The sequence below is a fragment of the Geotrypetes seraphini genome, chromosome 5, assembly GCF_902459505.1.
Source record: "Geotrypetes seraphini chromosome 5, aGeoSer1.1, whole genome shotgun sequence".
Taxonomy (NCBI): domain Eukaryota; kingdom Metazoa; phylum Chordata; class Amphibia; order Gymnophiona; family Dermophiidae; genus Geotrypetes; species Geotrypetes seraphini.
This window is the reverse complement of record NC_047088.1, coordinates 192,773,777-192,800,825: the sequence shown is the minus strand read 5'-3', so window position 1 is coordinate 192,800,825 and position 27,049 is coordinate 192,773,777. Positions and strand designations below refer to the sequence as shown.

General features: G+C 41.8%; 1 protein-coding gene across 8 annotated transcripts in view; it reads left to right on the top strand.

Annotated features, from left to right (window-relative positions):
• OSBPL6 (oxysterol binding protein like 6) overlaps nt 1-27,049 on the top strand; it is a 240,256-nt gene that overhangs the window by 202,139 nt on the left and 11,068 nt on the right. For all 8 annotated transcript variants that reach the window (XM_033946821.1, XM_033946818.1, XM_033946816.1 and 5 more), the window contains 2 exons: nt 18,108-18,234; nt 23,386-23,508. In XM_033946821.1, the coding sequence (XP_033802712.1) occupies nt 18,108-18,234; nt 23,386-23,508 (250 nt within the window). The remainder of the gene's footprint in view (nt 1-18,107; nt 18,235-23,385; nt 23,509-27,049) is intronic.

Here is a 27,049-nt window from a genome sequence, read left to right as displayed (position 1 = left end):
TGAAGACATATAGTATTCCACCAAGCGTGGTAATCAACCTTATCTAAATTTTTCCAACAAAACAAAACATTTTGAATCGCAAGAGACAGCATAATAGTCAGAAGGTGCCCTTTGTATTTATCTATATGTAAGGACAGACCATGAGACATTAAAATCAGGATTCTGATGGTTAATGGTTCAGAGATATCTAAAATAGAACATATAGTATCCCATACCTTTTCCCAGTAGATAGTCAGGTGTGTGCAGTCGAACAGCAAATGTTCTAAAGAACCATCCCTACTGTCACAAGACCAACAATTAGATGATGAGGAGGGATCTATTTTATGAGATAAGGATGGAGTCCAGACAGCACGATGTATCAGGAAGAAAATGGACTGTAGCACTGAAGCAGATCTGATGGATTTATGTATAGTTAACCATGCGGAGCACCAATCGATGGCGTCAGAAGGAAGATTCAACACATGCTGCCATTTTATTTCAGAGGACAGAGGTTCTTTAACAGTAGTCAATTGGATCAACTTATACCAGAACGAGGCTTTGCCGGTGAGTGCTGTAGATGATTCCAAATAAGAACTTAGGCTCGGTTTCTCATTCAAAGACTGCAGATCCGGGATAGCGGCGCGTAAACAATGATTAAGCTGAATCCAAGTGAAGAGCTGAGTTTTAGGAAGGCCCCAAGTATCCGACAGTTCTTGAAAAGACATCCAGCCCTCGGTATTTATCAAGTCCCCAACTGTCTCAATGCCCTTCTGACGCCACAGGGGCCAGAGGAAAGATTCAGATTGGATTAAAAATCTCTGGTTATTCCAAATCGGCAAGAGAACAGATTGTTCCCATTTGTGGGTCATGGTGGATTCAAGGATCTGAAGTGCAGATTTATATGACCGAAGAATGTAATCATCTTTATCCATACGACGCAGAGTATGGCCAGGCAGAAGTTTCATTCGGACCACTCCATATAAAGAATGTTCCATATCGATCCATCCTGGTTTATCTATAAGACTGGTGTCAATGTGACCATGGACCCATTGTCGGATAAGAAAGGCACTATGGTATTTATAAAAGTCAGGGAAGTTCACCCCTCCCTCTTCCTTCGTCATTTTTAATTTTTTAAGAGCAATGCGAGGCTGCTTTTTATTCCAAATGAATTGTGTGAGGATAGAGTCCAAGGAATTGTAGAAGGAGCGAGGCAAGAAGAAAGGCAGCATGTTCAGTACGTAATTAATTTTTGGAACAATCATCATGCGCACCGCTTCCAGTCTGCCCCACCAAGATAGGTGTAGTGGAGACCAAGCAGAGGTCGTGTTTCGAGCAATCAGTAACAAGTAATCAATATTGAGTTGTGTGGTTTCTTCTAGGGAGGGACCAAAAAAGACTCCTAAGTATTTCATTTTCGTAGCGGACCATTGTACTCCAAGCTTTTCCACCTCGGGCTTAACTTCTGGGCAGTTGAGAGGCATAACCAGTGTCTTATTCATATTCAATTTGTATCCAGATATGTCTGAGTAGTGCCGAATCGAGGTTAGTAGATGTGGGAACGAAGTAGGAGAGATGTAGAGGAGTATGTCGTCAGCATAAGCCGAGATTTTAGTCTGAGTTTCTCTTAGCTGGAACCCTACAATGGATTTATTATCACGGATCGATATTAGTAGGGGTTCCAATACCAGATCAAACAGCAATGGGGATAATGGACACCCTTGACGAGTGCCACGTGACGGATGGAATGTAGAAGACAACGTACCATTTATATATGTTCTCGTTGAAGGGGATGAGTATAGTATCTTAATCTTCTTAATGAAATCTGCAGAGAATCCATACCAAACCAGAACTTTAAATAGGAATCCCCATTCAACTCGGTCAAAGGCCTTCTCCGCATCTAGCCCCACCGCAATAAGATCTTGGCGGCGATCTTGAGATTGTGCAATGATGTGTGAAAAAGTTCTGGAGTTATCCGTGGCGAACCTCCCAGTGATGAAGCCACTTTGATCCGTACTGATTAATTTGACTATAACACTTTGCAGCCTGTTTGAGAGCAGTTTGGCATAAATCTTCGCGTCTACGTTTATGAGGGATAGAGGCCTGTAATTTGAGATAGAACGCGGATTTTTGTCTGGTTTTAGGAGGACTATGATATGGGCCTCAGTGAATGATCCATGTATTCGCCCAGATTCAACGACGGAAAGAAGAAATCGTAGGTAATAAGGGTTAAGTACATCCTGGAATTCTTTATAAAACTCCACAGTAAGCCCATCTGGTCCTGGAGCCTTATTAGATGCCATGGAGTTTATCACCTGTGAAAGCTCTGTTAGACTCAAGGGTTCATCCAGTTTAATATTATCATCTTGGGTCAATATAGGATGAGAGAGGTCATCCAGAAATTGTGAATCAGGTTCATTATTAGCCAACTCGGAAGTGTATAACGTTTCATAAAAAGATTTGAAAGCTTGAGAAATATCTTTGTTAGTGGTTAAAATATCTCCATTATCTAGTTCAATAGCAGCAATGTTCTTTTTTTCCGTTCTTTTTTTAAGATAGGAGGCCAGCAAGTGACCGCACTTGTTGTTGTCAGCAAAATAAGAAGCAGACTGATGAAACACCGAGTTTGCAGCAGTTTTACCGAGCGTGGAGTTGTAAAGAAAACGAGCCTTCGCCAATCCATTGAGAGTTGAGACGTCAGTAGGATTGCTTTGATGTTTTGATTCCAATTCCTTGATGTCATTTTCCAACTTCAGAGAAACTTCCAATTGGGCCTTCTTAGCTTTAGCTGTAAGTGAGATAATAACTCCCCTGATATACGCTTTAAAGGCATCCCAGCAGGTAATCCAGGAAGTATGTTCCGGAAGATTGAAGGTAAAGTATTCCTCAATAGCCTTACGTATATTTATTTTGAATTGAGTATCTTGTAGCAAAGAGCAATTAAAGCGCCATTGGCGGTGGAGTGGTTTATCAGTGTTACATTGAATTTGGATTGAGATAGCGCCGTGATCCGAAACTGATATGGGTAAAATTTCTGCAGAGGTGATTGAGTCGCATAATGACTTATTGATTAAAAAGAAATCAATCCGTGAATAAGACATGTGAGGATTGGAGTAAAATGTGTAATCCCTAGCAGAGCCATGGATGGATCTCCATACATCAACTAGGTGGAGGTCTGAGATCATATGATGAAGAGCAAACCACGATTTAGATTTTTTATATTTGTATTGGGAATTTCTATCAATATCCGGATTCAAGACCATGTTAAAGTCACCTCCCAATACCAAATGTGAGTCTGGGTCAAGCAATACTGATGAGGCAATTCCGTGGAAGAAATCAGGATTGTCTAAATTTGGGCCATACAAGTTGAATAGAGTGAACCTCTGCCCACCATATGCAATGTTAACCTTGACCCATCTACCTTGCAAATCATGTGAGGAAGATATGACATTAAGATCCGGGATTCTACGAATCAAAATCATAACTCCCCCCTTTTTCTCTATGGCAGGCGAAGAGAAAGCAGGCATAGCCCACCCTAAGTGTACTTTGTCAGACGCCACTCTGTCTAGATGAGTCTCTTGTAGCATAATGATGTCCGGTTTTTGTTGATCTAGGTATATTAAAATTTTTTTCAGTTTGATTAAGTTGTTCAGCCCTTTGGCATTTAAGGAAATACATTTAAGAGACATGAAAGACAACTAGGTGATTCATTATGAATGAACTGCTGTGTACCCATAAAGGAAAATATTTGTTAGCATGCCTTATAACCAGCAACTGTAAAGGACCAAAATAACTAAAACATGACCTAAAGTCACACAATATAATTCCCATGTGCACTGTGAGAGTGAAAACAGCAGCCAGAAAGGCAAAGCACCCTTATTAAGATACAGTATAAATCATACATGAAAACATGAATATCAGAGCTGGATATAACAGTTTTATAACTAATAAAACACTCATACATGCAACTGAGCTCTAATATATTAATACAGACAGCTGGATAATAACACAGACATATTTGATGAAGCAGCTGAGCAGCTATATCATTCAAACCTGATGAATAGGAGTGGGAGACTGCAGTTCAATGAATGCAGCCAGATCCTCAGGATTTGTATAATCTTTTGTTTGGTTATGGAGAGTGACTCTCATCCTAGCCGGGTAAAGCATTCCAAATTTAGCATTTAGCTGCTTCAGCTGGGGCCGATAGGAGAGCAATTTTTTTCTTCGTGCTGCAGTAGTTTTACTCAGGTCAGGCAGAAAAAGTATGGTGTCTCCCTCATGTTTCACAGGGGCTCTAATCTTAGCACGCTGCATGACATCCAGGACATGCTAGTAACGAAGGAATTTGAGGACCACCGGTCGGGGGTATCGATCATTCGGGTTCTTTGAGGATGGCACTCTGTGAGCCCTTTCAATTTCAAACTCACGTGTAAAGGTGAGGTCTAATATTTTAGGGATCCATTCCTCCAGGTATTTGATTAAGTCGCGGTCGTGAGCCCCTTCCTTGAGCCCAAGGAGACGGATGTTACAGCGCCGAGATCTATTATTGCTGTCTTCCATCTCTGTCTCTAAAAGAGCAATTTTTCTGGTCTGAGCTCTCAGCTCAGCCATGTGCAGAGTGGTGGCATCCATCTTGGATTCCAAAGAGAGAACTCGGGTTTGCAGCTGTGAAAAGTCAGAAGTTAATGTTGAAAGCTTCTCATTTATTTCCTCAGTGGCAGATTTGGTATCAGTCACAAGATTTTTCAACTCGCGAAGTTCAGCGAGTATCTCAGCGTTACTTCCGGTTTCGGGACCGGGACCCGGCAACGGAGTTTTTGAGGGGGACGGGGGATCAGGTTTGTGGCGTTTATTTACTTTTTTATCCGCCATTCACGCCCAGAAAGTTAGCGATTTCAATCGGGAAAAGCTTAATCTTGCCTGCTTGATGTTAATTTCGCGATTTTACACGCTAAAGCTGTGCTGTAATTTGCGATTCTGCAGATGGGTGCAGGAGCTTCACATTCAGGCTGCCATCACACGTGGGCTCAACAGCGCCCCCCCGATGTTTCTGCTATTCTGCAGTCCTCTGGTATTGAAATTCAGGGAAGGGCAACACTATTGGTCTCGTTGGTATTTCTTCAAGATAAAGAGATGTTGCTGAAATTATATTTTAATTTAAAGCAGATTACCTATTTGGGGGAAAGGGTATATATATTTCCTGATGTTTCGAGGTGAACGCAATCCAGGAGGAAAGAATTTTTGTCTTATAGATCAAAGGTGATTGCTTTGGGGGGCAGGTTTTCAGTTGAGATTTCCTTGTAAATGTTTTGTCTCCTATCAGGGGAGTAAATATATTTTCTTTGAACCTGCCCAATTAGGCTTTTTCCTTGAAGGTAAAGGAATCTCTACACAGTCCGAATGATACAGGTTACTTATGTGGTATTTAATTTTTTTGGATAGGATAAGATCTAGCTGCTCTATTTTTTAATATTTTCATTTTCTTTTGTATATGTCCCCTTTCCCGAAGGGCTTTATTTCATCTTGTCTCCTCTCCTTAGATTGTAGACTGTATTAGATGACTTATTATCGATGTTTAATTTTTAGTTCTTAGTTTGTGTCATGACTAAGAGAGTATTATATTTCTGTATTCTCCTTTAAACATCTTTGTACATAGGATGTATTAAAATGATAAATAAATAATAATAATTAAAAAAAATCTTCTTCAAGAATGTAGTTTTTCTATGACCAAGGATGTGCTTCCTATGACAATTGAGTATTTGTTATAGTAGTTTCCCGAGTTTATTCTCAGGGAACACTGAGGTCTTTTCTCCGTATTTGGAATCTGTTCTAAGTACCGTATTTTCTCGCATATAACACGCGCGTTATACGTGGTTTTTACAAACCGCGCATACCCTTGCGCGTTATACGTGTGAGCGCGTTGTACAAAATTTTTTTTACATAGTTTCCCCCCCCCAACGCCCGATTCATCACCTGGAAGGAGCGCTCGCACTCCCACCCCGAAGGACCGCTCGCACCCCCACCCGAAGGACCGCTCGCACCCCCACAGCCTCCCCCCCTCCCCCATGGAGAAGCTGTCTACCTTGTTTCCGGATGCCAGCCCAGCTGCTTCCTCTGCCGGCGGTCCTGCCCCTTCTCAGAGCCCTGTGCTGCGCTGCTTCCTCTTCAGGCGGTCCCGCCCTTTCTCTGATGTCAGAGAAAGGGCGGGACCGCCGGAAGAAAAAGCAGCACAGCAGGGCTCAGAGAAGGGGTGGGACCGCCGGCAGAGGAAACAGCTGGGCTTGCTGGCATCCGGAAACAAGGTAGACAGCTTCTCCATGGGGGAGGGGGGGGAGGCTGTGGGGGTGCGAGCGGTTCTTCGGGTGGGGGTGTGAGCGGTCCTTCGGGGTGGGAGTGCGAGCGCTCCTTCGGGGTGGGGGTGCGAGCGGTCCTTCAGGGTGGGGGTGCGGGTGCGTGCGAGCGGTCCTTCGGGGTGGGGGTGCGAGCAGTCCTGCGGGGGGGGTGAATCGGACGTCGGGGGGGGCATCAGGCTTTCAGGGTAGGGACAAGACTTCAAGGAGGCAAGGAGAGTCGGGGCGGGCGAAAACAGAGTCAGGGTCTCCAGAGGAGAGTCGGGGCGGGCGAAAGGAGAGTCGGGCAGCATGCGCGGTATACGGGTGTGCGCGGTATATAAAAATTTATGTACATAAATATGTGTTTTTTGCGCGCTATACCTGTGTGCGCGTTTTACACGGGTGCGCGTTATCTATGTGAAAATACGGTAGTCTCAGATAATTGTATAGTTATAGTGAATACTTGTTGGTGGTACACTGCATTTGTTTGGTATTCTGCTTGTGTTATTTTTTGTCTTTTGGTATAATCTGTAAGCCATCATCATGAGAAAAGAGTGAGTACGCACATGATAGAAGTCTTCCAAAGGATAACATCATTCAAGATGTTGGTTGGAGAGTGAAAATTCCTGGATCAACTAAAAGTAGGATAGTGAAATCCTTATGAAATGGTTCATAAGTAGTTGAGGAGCCCATTTGGGCCTGGTACTGACAAATAGAGACAGTCACTAAGGTTATAGTAAGGAACAACCTGGAGTTCAATAATAACTATACTGTGTATAGTTGATTCAATTTATTAATTTGAGTGGTTTACAGTAAAGCAACTGAAACAATATATCAAAAAACATTACAAGCAAGGAAAAGTAAGAATGACCAAAAAATACTCTCTAAAAGCCAGGTCTTTGAAGCTTTGTGAAAGCCAATATAGCTAGTAGAGTTACTAATTTCAGTTGGCAGAAAGTTCCACAAAAAAGGTCCTATATAATGGAAAGTTATTTTCCTAGTAGTTGTCGGTTTAACTAAATTGAATATAGAAAGCTGAAGCAAACTATGCTGGAAAGAGTGCATTAGGTACTGATGCACTTGTTTGTATAGATTGTCAGGAGATATTTAGGAGTGCCCATACAAAAAGTAGAATCTGGTAGCCAATGTAATTTCTCTAAAATTGGGGAAATATGATTAAACTATTTTCTCCCAAATACTAGGTGCACTGTACCAATTGAAATTCAGTGCAAACACTGAGTCACAACCAGTTATACTAGAAGAAGGGTACTGGGCTTCAGAAATGCTGACTCAGATAATATTGAGCTCAGTATTCAAAGACTTATCCATTTATCAGTGGCCATTATCCCCCCAATTTTATAAATGGTGTGTAAAGTTAGGCATATAATTGCATACCCACTTATAGAATAGGATCAGTTATGTATGTAACATATAGTAATTAGCTAATTGGTGCTAAATTTGCATTTTAATTGAAGATAAGTACCAATAATTTGATTAAAAACATTATTTGGCACTAATTAGTTATGTACATAATGACTTATGCTCCTATTCTGTAAATTGAGCACCTAACTTCTCTCATACACAACTGCAAAGGGGGCGGGAGGGGAATGAATGCATCAAGTTTTATTATGATTTGATATATATTGATGATTATTAAGTGTTATATTTATTGTTAATTTGTTTGGATATATTGTTACACTTATTTGTAAAGAATTATTAAAAAAAAAGGATTTGATATACCACCTATCATGAAATGTCTAAGAAGCTTACAATAAAAAATTAAAAGAATGGAAGTGTGTGAAAACATGAGATGGATGTTCTTAGAAGAACTACAAAATGAATAGAAAAGTAGGGGAGGAAAATACAAAAGGAAGGGTCCCAATGCTCAAACCGATGAGCTGAGGTCTACCTGTAATAATACAGGAATATAGTTATTAGTTTGATAGCTGTATTTTGAATGAGTTGAAGTCTTTTAAGATCTTTAATCCCAATACCTTTTAATAATGAATTACAATAGTCTAAGCAACTAATTACAAGGGAGTAGACTAAAACATTAATTGATGAGGGATGTAAGAGAGGGTGGAAAGATCGTATAAGATGAAGTTTGAAAAAAGAGCTACATATGATGCTGAAATCTGAAAAGTGTACAAAAGAGAGGAGTGGAGACCTGCGGGACTGGTATATAATTTTATAGAATCAGGGAAGAAAGAGATTGGCTATGATTTATACCGAAAAGTAATATTTTGGACTTGGTTGGGTTAAGAGTTAATTTGTTGTGTGTAAGCCAAATGGTCAAGTGTTTCAACTTATTATTAATGGTGGAGAAGTAGGTTTTGTCAGAAGGATCTATGGTGGATAGGATTTGAATATCATCAGCATACACCTATGTAGTAAAGTATAATGATTGAAGTATGGTTAAGAGTAGAGAAAAATAGATATTAAAGAGAGTGGGAGAGAAAATAGATTCTTGAGGAACTCCTGAGGGAAGAGTGAAATCACAAGAGATGTCTGATCCAAAACAAACAGTATAAGTATGATTGTTGAGAAATAACCTTCTGCATGCTTTAGAGAATAATTACTTTTATTCATGCAACTGCCACATTTAGGTGCCACCGGTTACATCAGCCTTAGTCATGGCATAAGGGGTTGTGCCCAAAGTTGGGCCTGACTGGCGTGTATTGTTGCATATGTGCTCCCAAGAACCTGGCTGCCAGATCATGTAAAATATGATTTATTTATTTATTTCAAGCATTTGGTATACCACCATTAATGGAGTATCATGGCAGTTTGCAATTACAAAGTTTAATGTAAAACAGTTGTCGCACAATAAGAATAAAGACAATAACATCAAAACAGGACACAGGAGGGGAGAGGGTGCATAGCACAAAAACAACAAAAAACATTGTACTGTATATCAGAACACAGAGATGAGGTAGTACAATAAGAAAGCTAGGTCTCCCAAACATGGAGAGAAAATCATGTAAAGAACTTGGCAAAGAAAACAAAATTTTAACAGTGCTTTAAACTTGGCAGTAGAAAGCCCAACTCTGCTGGAAGCTGATTCCAAAGGTGTGGTGCCAGGCAGAGGAAAACAGTGGAATAGATAGAATCCAAGGAGGATGAATGAAAGAACAACTTGTCCAGGAGAATATGGAATCAGCATTGAAGAGAGATAGTTGGGCAGACCTGTGTAAAAAGCTTTAGGAGTAAGAAGTAGGATCTTATGCTGAACATGAGCAGAGATGGGAAACCCATTCCGAGTTTCAACAAAGGGGGTAACATTGTCTACCTTCTTAGCATCTGTGATAGCTTTCACAGTGGTATTTCAAATTAGCTGCAATTTGTGGAAAGAATAGAAAGGAACACTAGCCAAAAGTGAATTGCAGTAGTCCACTCCAAATGACTCGAGATCACAGCATTTAGCAAGGCTGCGAGAAAGCCATAGCACTTTAGACTTCCTGGATCCAGAATTCATTACAGATGTCCTCAACACCCGATGTTGACACCGCGTTGACGTCAGCAGTCACTGCATCATTCAGTGTTAGCTGCCTCGGTATGATGCTTATGTAGATATTTGGTACGATGTTGACACCATCAAGAAAACAGGCTAAGAAGGATTCCCTTGTCTCACCTTGCCAATCAAAGCTGGTATCTATAGCACCGAAAATGGTGTATGCCAAATAACGCTGGCATCTATTTGGTGTATGCCAAATAACGCTGGCATCTTGACTCCATTTGGCATACATCAACTCGAGTAAGTTGATGTATGCCAAATGGAGTCAAGAACAGTCTTGTTCTCCGTCATTACAGAAAGTGTCATCTCTGAGGCATGCCTCAACATCAGGGTCACCAACGTTTCAACACCCTGTACCATCGGTACCGTCCATGGTACTGCAACCTACAATTAGGATCAACTGCAAGAGCTAGCAGCAATGCTTGAAAGCCAGTCAAAGCCAACTGCTGCCCTGACCCCTCCAGTGCTAGCCCAGCCCGAGCATGGCTCTAAGAGGCCTCATGGTACTGCACCTCAGTCTCCTTCTCAATGCAGCTCCAGGTCCCATCATCAGAGCACTTCATCCTTATCGATGTTGCACTGGTACCGACTGAGACTAAGGAGTCCATCCCAGCACTATTGTCAGTACCACCAGTACCGTAGCCATTGATACCATAGCCATTGCTACTGTACCCATCGGTACCATAGCCATTTACAATACAAGGTCTGCAATCCATTCCTTCAGGATTCCTCTAATTCACAATATTCGGGCACCGGAGGCCTATGAATGTTTGTCAAATACATCTCCTCTTCCACCTAGACGTACATCACCTGCGGAGAGCCTTTCCTTTACCATATTCATAAGGCAAATGGGTCAAGCTCTTTCTGTGCATATGGAATCTGAGACAGAGCAAAAGTTGCACTTATTATGCACTTGACTTTGAGCATCTCCCAAGGGACTGTTTAAAACTCACAATCCATGACCTTATAAGGAACTTCATGTTGAAAAACTGGGAGACTTTCCTGCATATGCCAGTGGCTCCATCCAAATTGAATTCCCGTTCTAGGGTGCTGTTATGTCTTGGCTTTAATAGGCCACAAGTGCAACATCAACCTCTTCTGACTGAATCTGTTTTGAAGTGGTCATCCAGATCCAGATCATATGCAACTGCACCTCCAAGTACGGGAACTCATACTTGGGACAGATTTGGTCATAAGCTATTTCAAAATATGCTGCTTACTAGCCACATCCTTAATTATGCTTTCTATTTTAACCACTTAGTTCAAAGCCTGTCTCATTTTGAACAATTTACTTCCTGACTTTCAGCAAGCTTTGCATGATCTCTTTGAGAACAGGACATTCGTGTTGAGATCAATCTTTGATACTTTTGATGTCACTTCCAGAGCATCAGCCTTGTCTATTGTAATGAGATGGCAAGCGTGGCTTCATAAATCAGGCTTGGAACTTGCTCTTCAGGACCGCCTTATGAATTTCTCGTGCATGGAAGACAAACTTTTCAGTGATCAAATTTAAAAAACCTATACAGAAGATCACAAGACAAGGACTCTGTAGGACCTCTCCCTCAGCCTCCAGTTTGCATGATCCTAGATAGCCAACTACATCGTTTAAAAGGCGTTCCATTATTCCATCAACATCTTCCACAACTCTGGCTCCCAGGTGCCCTAGAAGCCAACATTCTCAAACACAACCCTTTCCAGAACTCCATTCAAACAAGGACAGTTCTCTATTAATTTCTGACATCAACATTTTCAAGGGGTTCCATTCTCATATTGAACCAGACAGGAGGTCATCTGCTAATCCTTGACCTCTGTACTCTTCTCATTTTAAAAAAAAAAAAAAAAAAAAAGGAACAAAAAGAATAAATATATAATTACATAAATAAGTAAATAACTATACTCCTTCAGGAGCACAACCAGTAGCAGTGCCCTCCAAGTCTCCTGAAGGACACACACAATACCTGTGGTTTCTGCATAGGCCAACTCACCTTCTACATAGAGCACTGCTTTTTGGCCTGGACTCATTATACAAACTATTGCACAATATTTAGTTGTCCTGCCTGCACCACTCCAATCTTACACAGTTCATCTGTTTCTCTACTTGAAATTCTGGTTGACAAAGACGTAGTTACATCCAGCAATCAAATTGCCACTGAACTACCAATGTTTCTATTTCTTCCTTATTCAGAGTCTGACCACAGTTTTGACATTCCACCCTACTCCTCTTCCTATCGGGGAGTCGTCTGTCTCATTATTAACATTGTTGGACACTAATCACCAATAACAACTAGGTCTTCTAAGTCTTCAACAAAAGCTGTGCTTCATCTTCACAAAATACCTCCATACAGGTCTCCGAGAAGATTATTTTTCAATTCTCAGCAAACCTCCCTTCTTCAAATGAACTCTTGGACCCTCTGCAACTGATTTCCAGTACCTCCACAGCAGGGGAGCCTGGGGTTCTACTCCAAGTATTTCCTCACACAAAGAAGACAAGAGAACTGTGCCCATTCCTTGACCTTTGAGCCCTAATCAAGTTTTCCTACAACAAAAGTTTCACATTCTATTCCTAAGTGCTTTCTATTTCCAATTAAAGAAGAATAACTGGCTTATGTCTCTGGATCTCAAGGAAGACTACATGCACAGGATATACCTCAGCTTCCAGATAGGAGCACAACATCTTAAGACTGGGTGCTACCCTTTGGCTTACCATCAGCACCCAGAGTATTCCTGCTCATTCCACTTCTACTAGTCATCTGCTACATAATCAGTCAAGGGTGTGCAGACCCTTCTCTTGTCAAGCTCAATTAAGCTTTTTAATCAGCAATAATTGAAACATAGGCCCTGTGACAAATCTAGCGCTCTCCCTAGCTTTGACACAGTGGTGAAGAAGGTTGGTAGTCCCTGAGGCAGGAGAGCTGGTCAGGTTGGCCCTGCAGAATATGAAAAGCTGACTTCACTTGGACTATCCCAGGAGCTAAGAAACTACAGCTCCCAGAAGGCCAATCTCAGCACAGGAAGCTGTCACTGAGACAGGCACAGCTGCAGAGAGTTTTCTCTCCCTTCCCCCTCTTCAGAGCAGGGAGGGGTGAGTTGATTGGGGTTAAAAGTGAGCAGCTGAGACAGAGATGGGAGGAGCCCAGGAGGCAGGAGAGCACCCTGCTTCTCCACGGAGGTGTGGGGAATCTAGCCCTAATTGTGAAGATGTTTGATGTGCTGGAGATTGAAGCAGAGGGACAAGTCCAGAGTGGTGAACCCATGGACCTTGGAGTTTCAAGTCTGCCCAGCGAGGGTTTTGATGCCATGAACCTTGATTGAGCAAAGGTGGGGAATGTGTGGCTTTTTTTTTTTGTTTTTGTTTTTTTATTGCTTAAAAGTTTGAGTGAAACAGTGCTTGTATGCAAAACGCTGGGAGCTTAGCAAAGTTAATCTTTAAAGCACTGCAATGCTTGAAACGGGACATTGTACTGACTAGCATTGCAACACACATAGCGTTTGTCTTTTCACTCTCCCAGCCCAGCTGGAAACTAATTAGAGGCAAATTAGATTTTGTCTAACGGCAAGCACAGGAGAGCTCCTTTGTAAAAGAAGTTCCTTATCTCCAGGCACTTCGTAGCAGGGCTACAACCTTAGCAGTTGTTTTTTGGTTTTTTTTTTTGTCTTGTTGAGGAAAACTGTATTTTCTGCTTTGCCTACAAGAATGTTATTTTTGTGCCTACCTTCCATCTTTGTGCTCCTGGAGGGAATTCTGCTGAGGTTATGCTAACACCCAGAAGGCTGGTGAAGAGGACTGTGATATAAAAGACTAGAGAGTCCAGCCTAAAGGGTGTATTTAATTTGGTTTGATGTTTTTGGACATTAGAGCTAAGCTGGTGTTTGCTAAGCCAGGGGGGGTCAGATTGGCTTGAAGTTTTATGTTTCACTAAAACCTGTGCATTGGAAATATTGCTATGCATTGCAAGTACCTGGACAAAGTAAACCCAGAGTATAAAAATAAAATATAGCTTTATTTTTCTGGCATGCTGGGCAGTGTGTGGTTTTCTTTTTCCTTTTGCCTGATTTACCTGAGAACCTTGAACCTACTGTGCTACCTTAGGTGGTTGCCTAAGAAAGCCTGAAGGATTCCCTTGTTAAAGGGTTCATGCTGGGAACAGTTAAAGTCACGTGGACCACAGCTCGCTGCAGTGATCAGGAGCTCGTGGGTTGTGACAGCCCCTATCAAGAAAGAGCGATTCTGTAACAAGGCGCCTCTAAAATGTTAGGCGGCCTTTAAAAAAATAGGCGCTATGCACGTTAGGCATGGGCGTGGCTTCATGTTAGGCACCTTGTTATTCAATTGAGATAGGCGCCTAGCTAGATGAGCGCCTCCATAATAGGTGCCTAACATTAGGCGCCGGTTATAAAATTTGGGCCTTAATGTATAGCATAGCTGAAGCATAAATTTAAAATAATATTACAGAATATAAGAATACGATAAATATAAGAATAGCCGCAATACTAGCAGATAACTACTAAAATGGCATGTGTACCATGTTACACCACAGAGGTAAAACACAGCATTTAAGAGAAAACACGAATCAAAGACATAAAGCTGGAGCAAAAGAACATAGCATAAAATTCAGCAACGCCATTATTGTGTAGGCAGCAGAGATAACATGTGGGCACATGCACAAAAATGTTTTCCTAGACTATCAATATCCCTTCTTCCTGTTAAAGAATATTTTGTGTTAACTAAAAATTTAACTGCTGAAGATCATATCCTAAACTTTTGAATAGCCATAGGGTTCATCTTTCAAAGCACATCAAGCAATATTGTAGTGGAGCATGAAAACGAAAAATATATCATATCCTTTGCAGAAGTTATGATTTGTGTTGCTGGTTAATTCCAATAGCTGTCTTATTTACAAGCTGTGCCAAGGCTTAGGGCTAGATTCACTAAGTTCACCAATCATGTCCCGACCAGTTTGCGAGTGTTTTCCGACCCTGACCCGATTCACTAACCTTCTGCCCAATCTGATCCGCACTCGATCCGATCTGCACATACAAATGAGGGGAAATGGCATGCATAAGTAGGAAGGCAGCGATTCACTAAACAGAAGATGGAACACCGATTGGGCTTGCCAATCCAAAATTTAGCATCCTTGCCGACTGTCCTGTCCTGAAATCCCAGTATCAAAAAGTAAAACCATCAAAATAAAACATCTCCCTTGTGCAAAAAGCGCCCTGCTCTCTACCACCCTGCCTCTCTGCGAGCCCATGGTTTTAACCTGTGGGTTTAAAGTGGGGTTGGCACTTTTATGGCGTGTTCTGTTCTGTTCCCCTGCAAATCGTGTTCTGTTCCAATGATTCTTGTGGGGCCAGCACGTGCAGCCACCCCTCCCCCTTTTGTTTTGACCGCAAGCTTGTGCAGAGAGCAGGCATATGCACGGATCACATCTGCAGGCAGAGGATGGTCTGCACATGCATTTGAATCGCTCTTCAGCGATCTGTGGGGTCGGTAAGGGGCGTGCGTCCGATCACTTCATTTGCATGAGGACGCTGTAGTAAATCAGTCGCCCAAGGATCACCCAGATCGGTGAGCTGTAGTGAATCTAGGCCTTAATTTGAGCATATAAGTTTTAATGATATGTGTTGAGAATAACAGTTCAGATTATGCAAATCCTTCCTTCTTTAATTGAATCCTTTAACTTGTTAAAGAAAATTTGTAGCAATGGGCTTGTTTTCACCCCTGCCCGATGGCCACTTCAGCGCTACCATCTCCCTTCCCGATGATCGGCACATCTGTTCCTCCCCCCCCAGCCGACCATCACTGTTCTTACTAGCACAGCTCTTTTCCAGTCTGAAGCTGAGGCCAATGCTGTGTGTTGAGTTAGAGCGGGGCCTTGCGCATCTGTGCATGTTCAAGGCCTCTGTTGGCTCCTTTCCTTTCTGAGATTCTCGGAGAGGATGGGAACCAGCAGGCCTTGATCATGCGCAAATGTGCAAAGCCCTGCTCTGGCTCAATTCATAACATTGGCCTCAGCTTCAGAACGGAAGCATTGGCTTCAGCTTCAGAAAAGAACAGTGCCGGTCAGCCAGGTGGGGAGATGGTAGCACTGAAGTAGCCATTGGGCAGGGGCGAAAATAAGTGCAAGTTAGTGGATAGGGAGGTGGTAGGCCTGAAGTGCTGGTCAGGCGGGGTCAGGAACAGAAGTGCTGGTTAGTGGGAGGGGAGGGGGGAGATGTAATCTTCGGAGGGAGGGACAGAGGGAGCAAGCAAAAAAGATGAAGACTCGAATATAAACCAAGATCCCCATTTCTGGGTCATTTTTTGCCCCCCAAATCTCAGTTTATATTCAATTATATATGCTACAACATTTCTCTTCCATAGTAGCCATTTCTGGAACAGACTTTTTAAGTCCCCACATCATGTTTCACATTCCATGTTTGTCTGGTGCCTTATTCTGTATTTAATCGCCAACTCCCTCCATCCCATTCATCATAGCTAGAGAGTCCCATCTGTGAGAATATGCTGCCTGCTTGTCCTGGGATAAAGCACAGTTACTTATCTGTAACAGGTGTTATCCAGAGACAGCAGGAAGATATTCTCACAACCCTTCCACATCACCTGGTTGGCTTCTCAGCTTTTTTACTGAACTGATTATCTCGCAAGCTGACGTCAGGTGGAAAGGCACTTAAGCATGCACGGTACGGATAGTCTCGAGACTTTTGAAGAGTTAAAGTAATACTACACTTTTAGACCATCCGTACTGGGCTCCATTCATTACATTCTAACAGCCAATGAATGGCTGATAACCGTGGAGCACAATAGTGATCCCGCAAGTAGCAACTGCACTTTAATTATGTTGGGAGCCTCAACCCTGAAGAAGCATAAATGAAACATGGACATGTCGAGAAAGAATGATTGAGCAGATAACTGATATTTATTAAATTAAAATGGAAATTAAGAATATAAAATAACCATATGAAATTGAAGAAAAGGATCCAATGACGATAGCGGCTCATGTGGCATGCACATGAAAAGTTGATGAATGTTTGCTATTAGATGAAAGTGAAACCTCCTAATGAACTATAAGCAATTGATATCTGATTTTTATTATAATAATCCAAGCATGCACCACAATTATCAACTCTGCTTGTCTAAAATATGAACACGTCACAAATATTCTAATTAAACACTATCCCATCTTACTGATTGGGTTCTACCATCCAAATAAGACCAGAACTATTCCAGTGGTATTTCTTTCACAACTACCGTCCTAGCCTTTTCAACATCATTTGAAGTTAAACTGTATCAAAGGCTGCCGGAAGATATAATGATATGAATGTTATCAACAAGATTCACTAATGTGGTCTCCATCCTATATCCTGTTGCCAGGCCTCAGTTGATGCCAAGAAATCACCCCTAAGTAGCCTAAGTTCCATTATACAATTCAAGCATGATGAGATGTAGTGGGATTTGGGTGGGTGTAATCTTGGTGGGATCTATTGGGTAATATACTACATTCTGTTAAAAATTGGTTTGGTCAGTGCCAGTTTGTGTGCAGTTGTGTTAGGTTTGTCATATATTATATTCCATCTTGTGTTGCTCACTGTGTTACTCTTTTGAGCATTGAGTAATAAACAAAGGTTTTAAATAAATAGAATATAAGCATGGCCCAGTGTCAGCAAGCTTAACATATAGGCACTTGCAGTTTACCCCGGCCATATAGCTGATGTAAATGCAAATGCCTAGATGCACAGAGACTTATCTAACTTGCCTGTTTTATTCCCATGCCCTGCCTCTGTGTATGTTCCCATTGCAAATACATGCTATGCAAATTAAGTGAGTATTTGCAGAATAGTGTCTAGGCGCCCTGCTCTCATTTAGGTGTTTGTGTGTGTGTGTATGTATGGGGGGGATATACATATGCATAAGTGCTAATATTCTAAATATTTACATGTATAATGCACATGTAAATGGGGATGCCTAGATTATAGAATCATCCTTTCCATGTATAACTTTTCATTCCCCCTCAGCTTGCCTCAAATATTTCCCCTTTTTTGGACATTTAACTTGGACCATTTCGCAAATGAATTAACAAGTATTATATGTACCGGTAGATACAGCAAGAATTTGTTTTAAATAGAAAAATGCATTTGTGTATCTGCTTATGAATTTCAATAGAATTATGTAAAAAAATATTCACTTTATTTTATAGCTTCCTGTTTGTGGTATATTTAGCTTTTCTCTTATCTATATATACATAATACATTTATGTTATTTTCTATTTTATTATTTATTTCTATAGGCTCCATGCCGGCCAACCATGAACTTTACTATGGCTTTACACGGTTTGCTATTGAGCTGAATGAGTTAGATCCTATGCTGAGTGATCTCCTTCCATCAACAGATGCACGATTCAGGCCAGATCAAAGGCAAGAATTCTCATCTGTATCTGCTAAATTTGTTTTTGAAAAGAAAACTGCACTTTCTTCCCACCGTGTAGTGTTTCACAATGGGACCTATTAAGAATAACATGAGGATCAGTTCTATCAAGTTTATTCTGAATTTCATCAGTAATACTTTATTTCTAAATACCTAACATGTCTGGAATTCTTGAGCAAAGTTACTATGTATCATGTGCTTTTCTGCACTAAAATTGAGATCACTAGTCTTGAAGGTGTAGGAGAAACTGCATAATAGCTGTGTGGTGTAACATATGTGTAGACAGAACAAAATAAATGACTAAATAAAATATTATGTTGAGATAATTGTCACTTAACAAAATTTTTCTGAACTTCATGATTAAAATAAAATTAACAAATACATCAATACCAATGTTAAACCCCTCCAAAAGTGCAAGGTGTCAACATATAATTAATGAAAGCAGTGTTCAGTGCCTTATATTTTATCCAATATGGAAGAAGAAAATGATAGGAAGCATCATCACACTTCTTACATTCCCCTTCATCACCATACCAAATCAAATGATATACCAGAAGGATGCTAGGCTGTATAGAAAGAGAAGTAACCAGCAAAAGAAGGGAGGTGTTGATGCCCCTGTATAGGTCATTGGTGAGGCCACACTTGGAGAATTGTGTTCAGCTTTGGAGGCCATATCTGGCGAAGGATATAAAAAGACTTGAAGCGGTCCATAGGAAGGCAACGAAGATGGTAAGGGATTTGAACCAAAAGAAGTATGCGAAGAGAATGGAAGACCTAAATATGTATACTCTGGAAGAGAGGAGGGACATGTGAGATATGATACAGACGTTTAAATACTTGAATGGCATTAATATAGAACCGAATCTTTTCCAGAGAAGAAAAAATGGTAAAACTAGAGGGCATAATTTGAGGTTACAGGGAGGAAGACTTAGGAGCAATGTTAGGAAATTATTCTTCATGGAGAGGATGTTAGATGCCTGGAATGCCTTCCCGAGGGGAGTAGTGGAGAGCAAAAAGGGTGATGGAATTAAAAAACATGGGATAAAACTAGAGGATCTTTAATTAGAAAATGAAGGATGTAAATTAAAGAACTAAGGCTAGTATTGGACAGACCTGCATGGTCTGTGTCCCATATATGGTAATTTAGTGTAGGATGGGCTGGGGTGGGCATCAATGGGAACTCCACTAATATGGAACATGAGGATGTTATTGGCCAGACTTTACGGTAGATATCCAATGGGATGGTTGGATAGGCTGGAGTGAGCTTGGACAGCAACTTTAGCATTTGGAACCTAGGACAATACCAGACTTTACAGTCTATAGCCCAAAAATATCAAAGAAGAGACAAATTAATTTAATCATGTATTTTTTAATACTTATGGGCAGACTGGAGGGACTGTTCAGATCTTTATTGGCTGTCATTTACTATGCTACTATAGGGTCCTTTTACTAAGGTGTGCTAACCGATTTAGCACACACTAAATGCTAAGGTGCCCATTATATTCTATGGACGCCTTAGCATTTAGCACGCCTTAGTAAAAGGACCCCTATGTTAGTATGTTACAGTCACTTATCTGAAAAAATCAGATGATAGTACATTAGAAATCCACACTACTCATTCTTCATACTGCTCATGTTCCTACATTCTTCACTCCATAACGACAATCTTCAGAGGGCTAAAAACTGTCCAACTCGCCTAAAACTCACATACAATATAAAAACTCCTTATAACAAAGTCACTTCCTTCAATTTTGTTTTATCATACTTATAATTACTTACCATTTATTTAAATAACCATTTAACCATACCTTATAATGAATATTTGACATCTCACAGAGTGGGAAAAACACACCGGTGCTGACAGCTGCAACTGTTACTACTTCGAGATCGGTATTTTTTTTAGCCATTACAACACGTGATCCAACTCTCATGAAGCCCGGGAAAATTTTTGCGCATGAAAACTTCTTTCATTAATATGAGGAAAGACTAAAACGGTTAGGGCTCTTCAGCTTGGAAAAGAGACAGCTGAGGGGAGATATGATTGAAGTTTACAAAATCCTGAGTGGAGTAGAATGGGTACAAGTGGATCGAGTTTTACTCTGTCAAAAATTACAAAGCCTAGGGGACACTCGATGAAGTTACAGGGAAATACTTTTAAAACCAATAGGAGGAAATTTTTTTCACTCAGAGAATAGTTAAGCTCTGGAACGCATTGCCAGAGGTTGTGGTAAGAGCAGATAGCATAGCTGGTTTTAAGAAAGGTTTGGACAAGTTCCTGGAGGAAAAGTCCATAGTCCGTTATTGAGAAAGACATGGGGGAAGTCACTGCTTGCCTTAGATCGGTAGCATGAAATATTGCTACTCCTTGGGTTTTGGCCAGGTACTAGTGACCTGGATTGGCTACCGTGTGAACGGGCTACTGGGCTTGATGGACCTTTGGTCTGACCCAGTAAGGCTATTCTTATGTTCTTATATGTTGATACCTTGTACTTTTGAAGAAGTTTAACATTGGTATTGATGTATTTGTTTAGTTTAATTTTGAAGTTCTAAAAAATTTTGATAAGTATTTATTTGGTTCATAGACTAAACCACGAGAGACAAATTACGCACGGACAATGCCGGGCAGATAATCGCACGCAGGATGTCAGCGCACTGGATTAAAACAGTATTTTAAAGCGCTCCGAAGGGGGTATGTGGGTGGGGAACCCCCCACTTTACTTAGAACTGTTGGCTCTCCCGTTGTGGGGGGTGTTGGGAGGAAACCCCCCCATTATAGAGGAAACAGCCTTTTTCCCTATCTAAGAAAAGTGGGGGGGTCCCCCCACCCCTTTGGAGCGCTTGGCGCTTTAAAATAGTGTTTTAACCCTACGCGCGATTGTCTCATTCAGTTTTGACACGTCACCGTTTATTCATACAGGACTGAGAATTACTTGACTGAGTTCCCTGTTTGGCTATTGAGATAATTGTCATTCATGGGGGTTTTTTTTTTTTTTTAGTCATGTTGTGATTGCAAGAAATCAAAATTATTCTGCTGGGAGTGTTGCTGTCTGCTAGAAATGTTTCTTAACAGCTTTGTTTTCCGTGGAAACTTTCATTTGCAATTGTCTTTGGATTTTTCCCTTAATTTTTATATGCCTTTAACTCACTGAACCTTGTTCATTGCTTCCAAAATTTTTCATCAATGCAACTAGAGAATGACACGGGGACAAATTTTTCCCCATCCCCGCAGGAACACATTTTCCAATCCCATCCGCACGAGTTTTTTTTCTGTCCCTGTCCCTTTCCTGCAAGCTCCGTCATCATCTGCACAAGCCTCAAACACTTTAAAATCATAAGTGTTCGAGTCTTATGCAGTTAAGAGAGAGCTTGTAGGAATGGGACAAGGGCAGGGAAAGCAACAAAACATGTTGGGACGGGACAGGGAATTGAGTTCCTGCGGGGATAGGGGCAAATTTGCCCCGTGTCATTCTCTAGATGCAACCCATTTTAGCTCTCAAAAAATTCACCTGACCTCAACCCCCACTTTAGGTTGGGCATTGGTCTTCTTTTGAGCCATGCCTCTGCTCCAGGCCAATCCCTGCCACTGTTGAGTTGCTCAAGCTGAGCTGCAACATTGGCATGACCTCATAATGTTACTGTCCTGTATTTTTTGAGAGGGTGCAGGCATGGTCATGAGCTTAGATGAGGATTTTGTGGCATCATTTGAAGTCACAACCTATAGTTTGGGGTATTATTAAACCTCAACGTTGCAGTAACAGTCATTGGCCAGAAGCCATGCACTGGAGCTTCTTGAGAACTCTGCAATTCTGGACCTTGAATCCAGCCACTGGATATTGCAGTTAGGCTGTGACTGCAACTCCCTCCCTCCAGGAGCCATTCCAGTATATTTAGCTTTTCTCGTACTGCCTCAATTGCATGCAAGTCTAACTGATGAATATTCATGAAAATATTCTGAAAACCCAATGGGAGTATGTGTGCCCTAGAGAGTGGGTTGAGAATGACTGCTCTAGTGTGAATATTATTAGGGTACTTAATTATGGAAATACAAATTAATTATGGAGTCCAACAATGAAACTCTGCAACCATAGAGGACAGGGTGTCCCTCACTGTGTGGTCACCAAGAGTCGAATCCAACTTGAGAGCACATCTGGATCTAGATCATGTAGTTGACTGGGGGACTGCATGCTCATTTTCAACCCCCCCCTCCTCCCGAGGTACTGTGAAACTGCATGCTTATTTTCAAATCACATGGAGGTGGCAGTACTGTGGAACTACATGCTTATTTTCAAAGGAGAGTGCCTTATACATGGTTGTGCCTTGACACGGTTCCTCATTGGAGGCTCTTGAACAAACTTGTCAGGCTGAAGTTAGGAGCCAAAGTGGTGAGCTGGATTAGAAACTGGTTGACGGATAGACGCCAGAGGGTGGTGATTAATGGCATTTGCTCAGAGGAAGGAAAGGTAAGTAATGGAATCCCTCAAAGATCAGTGCTGAGGCCGATCCTGTTCAATATGTTTGTGAACGATATTGCTGAAGGGTTAGAAAGAAAGGTTTGTCTTTTTGAAGATGATACCAAAATTTGTAACAGAGTAGACAGACACCAAGGAGGGAGTGGAAAACATGAAAAGGAATCTGCAAAAGTTAGAGGAATGGTCTAGTATCTGGCAACTAAAATTCAATGCAAAGAAGTGCAGAGTGGATTAGAAATCGGAAGTTACTGTATGTGCTGGGAGGTGAGAGGCTGGGCAGACTGGATGGACCATTCAGATCTTTATCTGCCATCATTTACTATGTTACCGTGTTATAGACTTTCCCCTTGAAAGTTTGGCCAGTGTGTGAAACAGAAGTGCAAAGTGCTTACATACTTTTGCACCTGCATTGAGCAAAGTACAAAAGTATGCACTAGAAGTGGTAGGCAGAGATTGATTATACAATGTCTGCAGGTAATTTTGCTAACACTGACCCGATTCTACCCACTTTTACCACCATGGGAGGGAGAGTCAGTAATCAAACTGTAGTCTTACATGAATAAATTGTTGTCTTTATTGCTTCTAATTCATTTAGCAACTCTGAGCTTTTCTATTAGTGATATTGTAAAATAATGCAGAATATCAAATAAAATGCATATTTTAATTCCTTAGACTCTTGGAGGAAGGGAATTTAGAAGCCGCATCAGCAGAAAAACAAAGAATAGAAGAGCTCCAGAGGAGTCAAAAGAAATTCTTGGAAGAAAACCATATTGAATACAAACCAAAATTTTTCAAGTGAGTATGTTCATGATGATAGTAGAAAATCTAAGTGATATACAGTGATACTAAGGAATGGGGCTGCCAAAATAGGTGGCAATTACCACCTGTGACAAAACTCAAAAAATAAAAACAGTGTAGTACCTTGAATTGGAGTGGAGGAGAAACTTACCCCCTCTTTTACTAAGTCTATGGACGTGTTAGCATTTAGCGCACACTCATTCGCTTAGTGCATCTTAATAAAAGAGGGGGTTAGTGGTTAGAGAAGGAGAATGTGAATGAGGGAAAACAGGATTCATATCCCACTTCTTTTAATGATGTTCTTTGTGACCATGGGCAAGTTATTTCACTTTCCATTACCTCAGATAAAACTTAGATTACGTATTTATAAATCTACTTAGACAGGGAAATAATGTGTATCTGAATGCAACTGATCTTACGTTCAGATTTGGAAAAAGTGAGTAATCTAAGTCCAAATCTATTCATCAAATACCAATAGAGATGTGCATTCATTTTCTAATTTTGTCATTACCTTAAAACAGGGGTGTCAAACTCAAATCACACAAGGGGACGAAATCTAAAACGTAGGCTAAGTCATGAGCCGGATTTTTTATTAAGATACGTGCCCCCTCCTTTGCTGATGTGCAGTGTGGGCCCCAGCGCCAGTAGCAGTTCCGATGCTCACAGGACTTCTGTGAGCGTCAGATCAATCACCGGCGCCAAAACCCACGCTCTGCGCCAGTAAAGGAGGGGGTTAGTTTTAATAGAAGTATAGGGATGCAACCTCTCCAACCCCACGTCGGCTACAAAATAAATAAAAAAGACTTTTCCTTTCTTTTAGGTCCTAGTTTACGCTTGCTGTCTAACACCAGCTCTGGCAGGATACATATTTCAAATCTGACATATAATCACAAAATAGAAAATAAAATTATTTTTTCTACCTTTTGTTGTTTGGTCATTTTGCTTTTGGTCCCAGTTTCTCTTTCTGATTTTGTCTATCTTCTAATTCTCTTTCCAGTGTCTGCTGTCCATTTTTTTTCTCTGCTTCTCGCGTGCTCCAGTCCCTGTCTCCAACATATTGATTTTTCCCTTTCAACTTTTCTCCTTTTTTCATTTCTGTCTCTGTCCACTCAAATCTTTCCCTCTTTCTCATCCTTCTCCTTTTTAAATTTTCAGCTACCTATCAATTTTCCATCTTCTCTTATTGTGTAGCTCTCCCATTTCCCATCTCACTCCTTTCCCAGCCTCCTATTTCCTTCTATCTCTCCTCCTCTCTCTTCTTGGTACAACATTTTGCTATGTCTCTTTTCTGTTGTTCTTCTTCCCTCCCCTCTTGATGCTGAACAATGAGATAGAAGGAAAAAAAAAAGAGATGCTGCCATCTCTCTCTCCCCCTTCCACCGCCAGGCCTAACATTTCTCCATTCCCTTTCATCTCCAGATTCAACTTCTCTCCCTTTCTCTTCCAAACTGCCCCCTATCCCATCTCTCCCCCTGTCTGCCTGCCTCCCTTCCTCCCCCCAGATCCACCATTTCTCCCTCTCTTCCCAACGGTTCTCCCTTCAAGTATCTTTTTCCCTCTTCCTCCACACTACCCCAGGTCCAATCTCTCTCCCTTCAACTCGCTCTCCTCAGAGCCTGTTGTGCCTTTCCCTCCGGCACCAGTCCAATGTCGCTGCCGGGCCAGGGAATCTGCCGACCTCGGTGATTTGGGAGTGCTCCTCCTCCTGCTTTTTGCCTGCCACGGTCTGTGTCCAATGACGTGCAACTTCCTGTTTCCGCCCAGGTGGACCGCGGCAGATGGAGGGCAGGAGGGGGAGCCACAAACAGCACTGCCGAGTCGCTGCCAAGGCTGGCGGATCTTCCAGCATGGCGGCGTCAGACCGGCGCAGAGGGGAGGACACGCTGGGCTCAGAAGGGGAAGATCGGGAACGTTAGCACGGGCCACATAAAAAGGCCAGGGGGCCGTATTCAGCCCACAGGCCTTGTGTTTGACACATGTGCCTTAAAAGAAATAGTTACATTATTTCAGTGTCTTATTTCATGGACACTCACCCACCTCCAAACATGTTCCTTGATTTATAATCTGTTATCCTAATTACAAGGTGTGACGGACTCTATAGGACTTTACCCCTTCCCCTGTCGAGTACTCCCTTAAAAGGTCAGAGTAGGGTGACCAGGTTACCCATTCCAGAAGGGAAACTTTAGATCAGTCCTGGATTTCTGCCAACCTCATCCTGGTGCATTATGGGACCTGCAGCACTGATTTTAGTGGACAGAGTCATGGAATACATACTACACTGCTTTGAGATATAACTTTAAAACCAGGACTGGCCAAAAAGTCTCCTTTCTGGAATGGGTAACCTGGTTACCCTAGGTCACAGCCACCTTAAGAATAAAGGCTCTACTATAGCTGGGATAGAGGAAGGTAAGGTGGAAGAGTCAGGGGAACTGCTTCTTGGACTATAAGAGGCAGGGTGGAAGAGAAGAGAGCCTCGGAGATAGAATGATTTCTCACTGCAGCTTGAAGACTTTGAAACGTGGGCTTGGCTGAGGTAAGCCACATACCTGTTGGCTACATTGGAAGCCTGTGCTGAAGTATGCCTTTAAAAAGACTGTTACATTCGGTGTGTGGGGTGTGGTAGCCCAACTAAAGTTAGCATTTGGGATAGAAATCCCAAAACTGCTGCAGACTCAGCTTTAGATCCCTGGAAACTTGACTCCTTACTTGAGCCTAGGAGGCAACAGGCTCAAGATTGATTATAAATAAACCCTTTTCTTTTTGGCTGCAGTTTTAAAGTATAAAGTATGTAAAGTTTATGTGTCTATATGGCTAGACCTTTAGATTTAGGTATGGAGATTGGGCTACCCCGGAGCTTATGTTCAGAAACCACTGACTCCACTACACAAATATTTTGGACAAAAGAAGAATCACCTCCCCCCCCCCCCTTTATCAATCCGTGCTGCCAAGCAGCGTGAGCTAAATGTCAAGTGCACATAGGAACAGAATGGGCAGTTCAGCATTTAGCTCACACTGCTCGGCCGAACAGCTTGATAAAAGGAGAGGGGGGTCAATTAGTTATTTAGATTAAAAAAAGAAAGATTAACCCTGTCCCATTAAGAGATTTACCCCCATCTTCTACAAAGCCGCACGGTAATGGCCCCGAAGTCCATAGAGATTTAAAGGGCTTCGGGGCTGTTGCCGCATGGCAGCCGCTAGTGCGGCTTTGTAAAAGAGTGGGTTACTGTTGCCCTTTTATAGGTCATTGATAACTAACACAATAAATACATTTAAAGAACGGGTACAAGTGGATCGATTTTTCACTCTGTCAAAAATTACAAAGACTAGAGGACACTCGATGAAGTTACAGGGAAATACTTCTAAAACCAATAAGTGGAAATAAATAAGAAAATGGGTAAATACGTGGGGGTGGGGCAGGGGGCGGGGCATGGTGGGGTGGGGGCAGGGAGCCCAGTGTACTTCTGTGCCTAGGGGCCCTTGACAAATTAATCCTGCCCTGGTTTCAGCACGCATCGGGCTTCCTCTCTGTTGGGTCCTG